At 37.8% G+C, this 11822-nt stretch overlaps 1 protein-coding gene across 1 annotated transcript; it reads left to right on the top strand.

Annotated features, from left to right (window-relative positions):
• The first annotated feature begins 3420 nt into the window (after nt 1-3420).
• LOC588684 (retinol dehydrogenase 10-B) lies at nt 3421-6090 on the top strand. Its single transcript, XM_030973664.1, has 4 exons — nt 3421-3742; nt 4387-4495; nt 5017-5149; nt 5736-6090. The coding sequence occupies exons 1-4, from the start codon at nt 3526-3528 to the stop codon at nt 5871-5873; spliced, it is 597 nt and encodes a 198-aa protein (XP_030829524.1). The 5' UTR covers nt 3421-3525; the 3' UTR covers nt 5874-6090.
• The last annotated feature ends 5732 nt before the right edge of the window (nt 6091-11822 follow it).

Raw genomic sequence — 11822 nt, 5'->3', positions numbered from 1 at the left:
TACTTTTAAAATCTTATAACATATTGAAATATTCAAGCTCTTTTGTTCACATCTTTAAACAGTTCATGTGATTTTTAAGATTCTTATTACATCTTGAAATATTCAGGTACTTAAAACAAAACATTAACCTTCTAATCTTCAGTGTTAATACATGTACATGCAATTTTTTAATATCATAGGAAAACTTTTCTAAATGTGTACAGTATATTTTCTTTTTCAAATTTTAAATTATCATAATGCATATTGTATATTTCAGTGTTAATAATTTCAGTATAATTAATTAATCAATGATGTGTCTCATCTGTCTTTTTTTGGTGCTAATATATTACATTTAAATTAATCCTTAATGTATTTCAAATCCTGATGCTAGTAGTCAATTTGAAATATTAATAACATATATTTTGTATAATAGCAATAATTGTTTACATTTGAAAAAAAAATCATATTATATCTTTTATATTTTATCAGTATATATGCAGTATTGTAAGGAAAAAAGAGTTGGTAAATTGTTGTGCTGACTCATGGGCATTAGTAACTTCAACTAATTTGTGAACAAAAAGCTGAAAAAATTATTTTAAAATTGAGAAAGTGAGATATAATTATGTTACCAGAGGTGCACAGAAGGATCCTTGAGAAATATATGCTTATAAAAGACTGGTATAAAAGAAATTTAGGGGCCAAATTTTAAAAACTTTATTATGGACTCAACGTTTGGTCTACAACCAGTTCTGTCGTTTATTTCCCAATTGGTCTACGCTCAGCCCGTTTACTATCCACATGGTCAAATAATCATTATTCTCTACTTATCATTTGGTCTAATGACCATATGTGCGTGTATAATAACAACTTAATTTGTCATACCCCTTATCAATTTGATGTTTATTTGTGGTTTTCGTAACTCAAGAATGAAAGGTGGACTGACTGAATGGATGCATGTGATTCTTAAAGGCCCACTGCACTACTGGTAGCTACTTATGCCCTCTATATAACAAACAATTCCTAATCGGTGACCATTGGTCCCCCATGATCCTCTTTTCTTATGTTAACTGAGAGCTGAGTTAATGAGATAACCACCTGTCCAGTGACCTTGCAAAGCGGTCTAATCCCTCCTGTAAACTACGCCAGATAAGCTTTAAGAAAAGTAAATCGGGACAAATCAATCTTTCACATACTTCAAAAATGACAAAACCTGCAGGTCTTTCAAGCTGGTGCTTAATTATGGCACTGAATACATTTGTTGTGGGGGGGGGGGGGGGAGGATGGAATGTTTAAACTTTATTTTATCTGCTTTTACCCGTGTTTGGACTCTTGGCAATCCACAGTAAGTCAGCAGTTATGAATAGTCTAAATTCAAATAAATAAGTTTAGGGTATATCGTTTGGAACTTTGAACTTTTTTATTATTTAATTCCAAAAGTGCAATAACATCTCTCAGCATTTGGCATTTTAGGTTGAGTTACCTCAACAGATTTTTTTACAGGTAATCATAAGCAAATGATCTTTTAAGATGGAGTGGACAGCAGATTTATAGATATCTTTTTTATCTTATGTACTCTGATTATGGCTAATGAATATTTCAGAAGTGTATACCGACAAGCTTTAATATATTGTATAATTATGCAAACCTGATACGCACTCATTATCATCATATCATGTATTTGTTTACGATGATATTTATTCATGTATGTCATGTATGTCTTTCCATCTAACATTGCCTTACAAATATACTTTTTGTTGTTGAATGAAGTGCAATTACACTTTTTCTATTTCTTTCTGAAATAACAATTTTTTGATGCATGAAGCTTCTATCAATGTGCTATGCAAGAGAGGTTTTATAAACATATACTAATTTTATACTTCATATATTAATATTATGTAATACTGATTTAATGTGTCGTGTCCGGTGTCCTTTTTGTATAGTGTATTCTGTAGGACTTTATATTTATTTAATGCTTATGCCCTACTTTTAGTCATATTTTCTGATGGGTGATGGATATAAAGCATCACAAACTGTAAATTAGGACAAGGTAGAGAGGTGCACATCAAAAGAAATAGTTGAAACTGGGGGGGGGTGGGAGAGAGAGAAAGAGAGGGGAGGAGAGAGAGAGAGAGAGAGAGAGAGGGGGGGAGGGAGAGAGAGAGAGAGAGAGAGAGAGAGGGGGAGGGAGGAGAGAGAGAAAGAGAGGGGAGGGAGAGAGAGAGAGGGAGGGAGAGAGAGAGAGAGGGGAGGGAGAGAGAGAGAGATAAAGGGGGAGGGATGTGGAAAGAGAGAGTGAGGAAGGGATGGAGAGAAAGAGAGAGACAGGGAGGGTGGGGGTCGAGAGAAGAGGTGCCCTACATACGGTAGATCTATTTGGGCACCTTTTTTTTCTTCTTGTTTTTGCATGTAGTTACAAGGTTGACTGAAACGGCCAGGGGAGGGGGTATAGAGGGAGTAAGACAGAGAGAGGGGATGTGTGAGAGAGAGTGAGGAAGGGAGGGAGAGAGAGTGAGGACGCCGGGAGGGAGGGGAGGGAGGGGGGTGGGGATCAAGAGAAGAGGTGCCCTACATACATTTATTTGGGCACCCTTTTTTTCTTGTTTGTGTATGTAGTTACAAAGTATGTAAGGTTTGGTTTTCCTTTTTTTAAAGTGATGTCTTCCCCAAAAACAAAAAAAAGCATATAGCTCCCCTTTAATAATATGATGACTTTAAAGGGAGGCTTTACTACTTCAGTCAGAAGGGATTAGACCACACAGCGAGCCAGCGAGGTCACTGTGACAGTAGGCTATCTCATTTAACATAAGAAAAAGAGGATCATGGGGGACCAACATGCAGGCACCAATTGGGGAAGTTTTCTATATAGAGGGAGCAAGTAGCTACAAGTAGGACAGTATGCCTTTAAAAGGCAAGTCCACTCCAAAAATAACTTACTTTCAATAGAAGCAGAATAATCATATAAACCAATCACAGAAATTTTGAGCAAAATAGAGTAACTAATATAAAAGTTCTGACTTTGTAATGACAAGAACAACTTTGAAAATCACAAGACAAATTTGCAACTCATTCATCAGTTTGTGGCATCATTGCCTCACTATCCACTAATTGTTTTCTTTAGATTGCACGCAATCTTATACAGATCATATAACCTGGGGAAAGGCATGTGAAAATCGAGTTTTGGGGGAAATTAAAAAAAATATTGATAAATAGTGAGGCAATGACGTCACGTCACAAACTGATAACCAAGTTGGCAATTTGTGTAGTGATTTTCTAAATTTCATACTTTTTTATACTTTTTACAAACTTCATAATTTTTTTTTGCTCTGTTTCTCTTGTTTCCGGAATCTAGTAAAAGCATATTATTTCTGGGAAATTATTTTAAATCTTAGTGTGCAGACTGGCATGTAGACTACTAGTGCATGATCAGCTGATTGCACGCTGATTGATTGTGGAGTTCGCCAACAGAACTTCTGAGAACAACATAGCCCTAAAAAGTCAAATTATTGATAATTTCTTCGAGCTCGTCCAATCTTCCATTCGATAAAGATGTTCCGAGATATAGTTGCCCTTCTTCATTTCTTTATTCGTGTTACTTTTGCATATTTAAAGGCGTTTTATCGCCTTTTTGTCAGTCCATCCAAAGTTTCTGTCCGGGGGCGGGTCATCGTGATCACCGGTAGCGGAAGCGGTCTAGGCCGGGAGCTATCCCTTCGCTTTGCTGCTGAAGGAGCCCGGCTCGCGCTATGGGATATCAGCGATTCGGGTATGTCACCATTTTGTTTGTGTGTTTCATATACTGCTTATTTTTGGGTTGGTTTTTTTTATTAAGAATGAAAAGTTGGAAATATAGGCTATGTCGTCATCCGAGTCATTGTGGAAAATCTTTCTAAAGAAAATAATAAAGAAGAAGAAGATGCGAAACGGTGCGAATTAGCTTCAGGGATTTCTTCCCACCATATAGGTCTACACATGGCTAGGACACTATTTCAAACGGCATTATATTCTGTATTCTTAGTCTCTTTTCTATCATTCAACATGATAAATATTATGACTCAAAACACTATAAAAACTGCCTATACTAGATCTCTATATTCCTTGTGGTCCGAGTCCCCCTTAACGTGTTACGATCATCTAATTTCTCATAGAGGGGGAGTATATTCCTTGTGGACATTTGAGGACATAAAGGTAAACAAAGTTGCCAAAGTAGATGATCATTTAAATTTGGCATGACCAGTTTGTTTAGAGCTAGACTTTACATTTTCAATAGTATTTTTTTCTCCATTAGCCCAAGCAAACTAAAATATTAGAATGATGAGCATTTCTCAAGAAAGTTGGAAGTAATCTCCATTTAAGTTTAATCTCCCTTAATGAATAATCTGTAAATGTTCAATTTCAATTTTGTTGTAGGCAACAAGAAGACTGCCGAGTTAATCCAGACTGAGTTACCAGATGCGGAGCTTCATCTGTACACAGTAGATGTTACAAATAAAGAGCTGGTTAAAACCTCTGCTCTAAGGTATGACCTCACCCCTTCCCTGCACCCCCCCCCCCACAAAAAAAACTATCATACACTTCTCTCTTCTCTCTCTCCCTCTCTCACTCTCCCTCTCTCTCTCTCCCTCTCTCTCCCCCCTCCTCTCTCTCCCTATCTCTCTCCCCTCTCCCTCTCTTTCTCCCTCTCTCTCTCTCTAGCTCTCTCTCTTCTTCTTCTTCTACTTCTTCTACTTTTTTTTCTTCTCCTTCTTCTTCTTCTTCTTCTTCCTCTTCTTCCTCTCCTCTTCCTCTTCTCTTTGTCCTTGCATCATTGATATAGATGTCATTTCTTCATTTATAAATTTAAAAAGTGTCATTTCTTCATTCATTCATTCATATAGATGTCATTTATTCATATATATATGCCATTTATTCATATACAGTAGATGTCATTTACTAATTCATTTATATAGATGTCATTCATATTGATGCCATTTTTTCATACATTCATATAGATGTCATTAAGTCATTTAGATTTTTTTATTTTATGTTTATAAACTACAGGGTACAGAGTGAAGTAGGAGATGTGTACATGCTTATCAACAATGCGGGAGTATTGGTTGGCGAATCATTGCTAGAACTCAGAGATGATGACATCAAACGTACCATCGAGATCAATCTCCTCTCGGCATTCTGGGTAATGATAATTCCTTTGTTTTATAGAAGTAGCCATTTTCACCCCATAACATGGACAATAAAATAAAATCAGGTCAGACTTGCATGTAGTTAATAAAAAATGATAATAGGCAGTTCTATGGCAATTCTATTCCGAGACGCACTAATTATTACCCCGGCTTTAGCCTAGCTGCCATTACAGCGCTCCAGCATTTCAAGGAATTAATTCCTGCCAGGTACCATTTACCTCACCTGGGTTGAGTGTGACAAATGAAGATTAATGCCTTGCCAAAGGACATTAGTGCTGTGTCGGGGATCAAACCACGACCTTTGAATTTCAAGTCAAGTGCTGAAACCACTCAACTACGACACTTCTACTTTGATGCAAGGTTAGCATCTGGGGCCCGTCTTATTTTGCGATCAATCACAACTATGTACATAAGAGTTAAGAGCCTGCAATTTTGCGATTACTTGGAGGACTTGCGATTGATTTGGATCAACCACAACCTTAAACAATGACTTGTCCTTTTCGTTATTTGTCATACATCATGTTACTAACATAAAAGATAACATCGTTTACAGAATACAATCCTTGGTTACCTTTGCAGACACTACGGGCGTTTCTGCCTGGGATGTGGAGTCCAATTCCGGTCACATCGTCACTACCTGCTCAGCTGGTGGACAGAACGCCATGCATCGACTCACAGACTACTGCGCCTCTAAGTTTGGTATTCTGGTCTAGATGAGGCGCTGGAGTCTGAGTTGAGGGACGTTTACCTCAGGCCTGGGGTCAAGCAGACTCTCATCTTACCCCACTTTCTGGACACCGGACTGATCCACTCTGTCGAGGCAAGGTGAGGGACTAGTTTAGAAGGTCTATTTTCATTTGGTTAAATGCAATCAGGGGGGTGTTTCACAAAGATCCTAAGTTGAACTTATCTCTAAGTTGGACTTAACATTTATGGAAAGCTAGCATTAGCTCTTGAAAATATTTTGTAAAAGTTGTTTAAAAGGCATAAAATTTTGATTCAAATCATTCATATTTCTATTATCATGGGAGATTTCATGTTCTTGATGTTGAAATTATGAAAAGTCTAAAATATTTGCATTTTGGCTTTTGAATATATTTCATTATAAGGCTTCAAATGGCTCTCCATAATATTTAAGTCCGATTTAAAATTTTGTGTGAAAACCCCCCCCCCCCCTGGTTTTTTCTTGGTTGTATGACACATCTAGCTGCTATTGCGCTGTAGTCAAATATCCCATACTACCGGTAAACCCAAATCCACACTTTAACCCTGGACCAAACACTATACCTAACCTTTTTTATATTTTCTTTTGTTTTTGATCACATAATGTCTATTCATCATTATTTTGTATGCTTCTTTGGTATGTATTTCTGCTCTGACTTTTGTCATTGTCAAAACAAGTGGATGAAGAATTTCTGTTGCATAATAAATAAAGATTAATCAATAAATTCAATTCAATTAAACTTAAACCTAACACTGAATCTTAAACCTAGCCCCTTATTCTAACCTAACCCCAGTCGCAAAAAAACAAAAAAAACCTGATTCTTTGATGAAGTACCTTTCATAGGGATAAGCCAGTTCGTAAATAGCTTCGGCAAGCATGAACCCAAAATATCCACAGATCTTATGCATGATGGATACGTCCCACTTGTGCATGTTACAATAATCTCTGCCTAAGTAATGGAGGTGCTTCATGAATACCTTTTGTTTGCCTCTTGAGAATAATACTTCCGCCTATGTATCAGATAAATGTACTGTCGGTGCATAAATGAATATTTATTACACAACTTTCATGAGCACGATACCAGGGTTTTACAATTTGAGAACATATGACCTTTAACTGCCCATGTGCAGATAGTATTACGAACTGGCTTTGTGTTACCAGAGCAATTGTCGTATTTCACTTTCTGTCATTTGATTCAGCAAATTCTGTGAAGTAATAACATTTTGTCTCATTTTTATGCCTCCGCCACCGAAGGTGGTGCCGGAGGCATCATGTTTTCGGGTTGTCCGTCCGTACGTCCGTCCCGTTTGACCGTTATCACAATATCTCAAGAACCATTTAAGATTTAAACTTAAGACTCGGAATAGTATTTATCACCATAGGAAGACGATCTGAGTAGATTTTGGAGTACGTAGGTCAAAGGTCACAGGTCACAGAGGTCAACTTATGAAATTCCTTGTATTGAGTTTGTTAGCGCGATATCTCAAGAACCATTTGAGATTTAAACTTCAAACTTAAGGATAGTATGTATCACCATAGGAAGACGATCTGATTAGATTTTGGAGCACGTATGTCAAAGGTCAAGGGTCACAGAGGTCAACTTATGAAATTCCATACATTGAGATTGTTATCATGATATCTCAAGAACCACTGGAGATTTAAACTTCAAACTTAGTGATAGTGTGTATCACTATAGGAAAACAATCTGATTACATTTTGGAGCACGTAGGTCAAAGGTCAAGGGTCACAGAGGTCAACTTATGAAATTCCATACATTGAGATTGTTATCATAATATCTCAAGAACCACTGGAGATTTAAACTTCAAACTTAATGATAGTGTGTATCACCATAGGAAGACAATCTGATTAGATTTGGAGCACGTAGGTCAAAGGTCAAGGGTCACAGAGGTCAACTTATGAAATTCCATACATTGAGATTGTTATCATGATATCTCAAGAACCACTGGAGATTTAAACTCCAAATTTGTTTAAATGCTCTATGGCGGAGGCATCATTTTCGACTGCGCGCGCAGTCAAAATTCCATCTAGTTTTTATTAGGCTAGTTTCCCCCACATGAATGTACATATATGCCATTAGATGGATCCTGACCCCCCACATCCCTTTGAAAGGGGCGTAGTGGCAAATATTGAAAAATTTGAGTTATCACAACTTTTCGGGCCGAAGTTGTAAGGGCCGGGGTGGTTCAGCATTTTGGAGGAAAATATTATATTTTTTTAATAGGCTAGTTTCCCCATAATGAATGTACATATATGCGATTAGATGGATTCTGATGCCTATATCCTTTGACAGGGGGTAGGGGCAAATATTGTAAAAAGTTGAATTATCGCAACTTTTCGGGCCGAAGTTGTAAGAGCCGGGGGTGGTTGAGAATTTTGGAGTAAAATATAATTTTTTTTATTAGGTTAGTTTCCCCACAATGAATGTACATATATGCCATTAGATGGATCCTGACCCCACATCCCTTTGAAAGGGGCGTAGTGGCAAGTATTGACAAATTTGAGTTATCACAACTTTCGGGACGAAATGGTAAGGGCGGGGGTGGTTCAGCATTTTGGAGGAAAAATAATTTTTGTTATTAGGCTAGTTTCCCCATGATGAATGTACATACATGCGATTAGATGGATCCTGACCCCCACATCCCTTTTGAAAGGGGCATAGTGGCAAATATTGAAAAATTTGAGTTATCATAACTTTCGGGCCGAAATGGTAAGGGCCGGGGGGTGTTCAGCATTTTGGAGGAAAATATTTAATATTTTTATTAGGCTAGTTTCCCCACAATGAATGTATATACATGCCATTAGATGGATCCTGACCCCCATATCCCTTTGAAAGGGGCGTAGTGGCAAAAATTGAAAAATTTGAGTTATCACAACTTTGAGGCCGAAATGGTAAGGGCCGGTGGTTCAGCATTGTGGAGGAAAATATTATATTTTTTGAATAGGCTAGTTTCCTCATAATGAATGTACATATATGCGATTAGATGGATTCTAACGCTATATCTCTTTGACAGGGGGGTAGGGGAAATATTGTAAAAATTTGAATTATCACAACTTTTCGGGCCGAAGTTGTAAGGGCCGGGGTGGTTCAGCATTTTGGAGGAAAATATTAATTTTTTTTATTAGGCTAGTTTCCCCACAATGAATGTACATACATGCCATTAGATGGATCCTGACCCCCACATCCCTTTGAAAGGGGCGTAGTGGCAAATATTGAAAAATTTGAGTTATCATAACTTTCGGGCCGAAATGGTAAGGGCCGGGGTGGTTGAGCATTTGGAGTAAAATATTAATTTTTTTATTAGGTTAGTTTCCCCACAATGAATGTACATATATGCCATTAGATGGATCCTGACCCCCACATCCCTTTGAAAGGGGCGTAGTGGCAAATATGAAAATTTGAGTTATCACAACTTTTCGGGCCGAAATGGTAAGGGCCGGGGTGGTTCAGCATTTTGGAGGAAAATATTATTTTTTTTATTAGGCTAGTTTCCCATAATGAATGTACATACATGCGATTAGATGGATCCTGAACCCTATATCCCTTTGAAAGGGGCGTAGGGGCAAATATTGTAAAAATTTGAATTATCACAACTTTCGGGCCGAAATTGTAAGGGCCGGGGTGGTTCAGCATTTTGGAGAAAAATATTTAATTTTATTAGGCTAGTTTCCCCACAATGAATGTATATACATGCCATTAGATGGATCCTGACCCCCATATCCCTTTGAAAGGGGCGTAGTGGCAAAAATTGAAAAATTTGAGTTATCACAACTTTCAGGCCGAAACGGTAAGGGCCGGGGTGGTTCAGCATTTTGGAGAAATTTTTTTTTTTTTAATAGGCTTGTTCCCCATAATGAATGTACATATATGTGATTAGATGGATTCTAACGCCCTATATCCCTTTGACAGGGGGGTAGGGGCAAATATTGTAAAAATTTGAATTATCACAACTTTTCGGGCCGAAGTTGTAAGGGCCGGGGTGGTTCAGCATTTTGGAGGAAAATATATTTTTTTTATAAGGCTAGTTTCCCCACAATGAATGTACAAACATGCCATTAGATGGATCCTGACCCCATATCCCTTTGAAAGGGGCGTAGTGGCAAAAATTGAAAAATTTGAGTTATCACAACTTTCAGGCCGAAACGGTAAGGGCGGGGTGGTTCAGCATTTTGGAGAAAAATATTTTTTTTTTTTAATAGGCTTGTTCCCATAATGAATGTACATATATGTGATTAGATGGATTCTAACGTCTATATCCCTTTGACAGGGGGGTAGGGGCAAATATTGTAAAAATTTGAATTATCACAACTTTTCGGCCCGAAGTTGTAAGGGCCGGGGTGGTTCAGCATTTTGGAGGGAAATATTTTTTTTTTTATAAGGCTAGTTTCCCCACAATGAATGTACAAACATGCCATTAGATGGATCCTGACCCCCACATCCCTTTGAAAGGGGCGTAGTGGCAAATATTGAAAAATTTGAGTTATCATAACTTTCGGGCCGAAATGGTAAGGGCCGGGTGGTTCAGCATTTTGGAGAAAAATATATATTTTTTTTTAATAGGCTTGTTTCCCCATAATGAATGTACATATATGTGATTAGATGAATTCTAACGCCTATATCCCTTTGACAGGGGGGGGTAGGGGCAAATATTGTAAAAATTTGAATATCACAACTTTTCGGGCCGAAGTTGTAAGGGCGGGGTGGTTCAGCATTTGGAGGGAAATATTATTTTTTTTATAAGGCTAGTTTCCCCACAATGAATGTACATACATGCCATTAGATGGATCCTGACCCCCACATCCCTTTGAAAGGGGCGTAGTGGCAAATATTGAAAAATTGAGCTATCATAACTTTCGGGCCGAAATGGTAAGGGCCGGGGTGGTTCAGCATTTGGAGGAAAATATTATTTTTTTTTAATTGGCTAGTTTCCCCATAATGAATGTAAATACATGCGATTAGATGGATCCTGAACCCTATATCCCTTTGAAAGGGGCGTAGGGGCAAATATTGAAAAATTTGAGTTATCATAACTTTCGGGCCGAAATGGTAAGGGCCGGGGTGGTTCAGCATTTTGGAGAAAAATATTTTTTTTTAATAGGCTTGTTTCCCCATAATGAATGTACATATATGTGATTAGATGGATTCTAACGTCTATATCCCTTTGACAGGGGCGTAGGGGCAAATATTGTAAAAATTTGAATTATCACAACTTTTCGGGCCGAAGTTGTAAGGGGCGGGGTGGTTCAGCATTTTGGAGGAAAATATTTTTTTTTTTATAAGGCTAGTTTCCCACAATGAATGTACAACATGCCATTAGATGGATCCTGACCCCCACATCCCTTTGAAAGGGGCGTAGTGGCAAATATTGAAAAATTTGAGTTATCATAACTTTCGGGCCGAAATGGTAAGGGCCGGGGACCCGGGGGGTTCAGCATTTTGGAGAAAAATATATATTTTTTTTAATAGGCTTGTTTCCCATAATGAATGTACATATATGTGATTAGATGAATTCTAACGCCTATATCCCTTTGACAGGGGGTAGGGGCAAATATTGTAAAATTTGAATTATCACAACTTTTCGGGCCGAAGTTGTAAGGGCCGGGGGGTTCAGCATTTTGGAGGAAAATATTAATTTTTTTTATAAGGCTAGTTTCCCCACAATGAATGTACATACATGCCATTAGATGGACATGACCCCCACATCCCTTTGAAAGGGGCGTAGTGGCAAATATTGAAAATTTGAGCTATCATAACTTTCGGGCCGAAATGGTAAGGGCCGGGGTGGTCAGCATTTTGGAGGAAAATATTATTTTTTTTTAATTGGCTAGTTCCCCATAATGAATGTAAATACATGCGATTAGATGGATCCTGAACCTATATCCCTTTGAAAGGGGCGTAGGGGCAAATATTGAAAAATTTGAGT

The sequence above is a fragment of the Strongylocentrotus purpuratus genome, unplaced genomic scaffold (assembly GCF_000002235.5).
Source record: "Strongylocentrotus purpuratus isolate Spur 01 unplaced genomic scaffold, Spur_5.0 spur5_contig_865, whole genome shotgun sequence".
NCBI classification, from domain to species: domain Eukaryota; kingdom Metazoa; phylum Echinodermata; class Echinoidea; order Camarodonta; family Strongylocentrotidae; genus Strongylocentrotus; species Strongylocentrotus purpuratus.
This window is presented reverse-complemented; position numbering and strand designations above follow the sequence as displayed.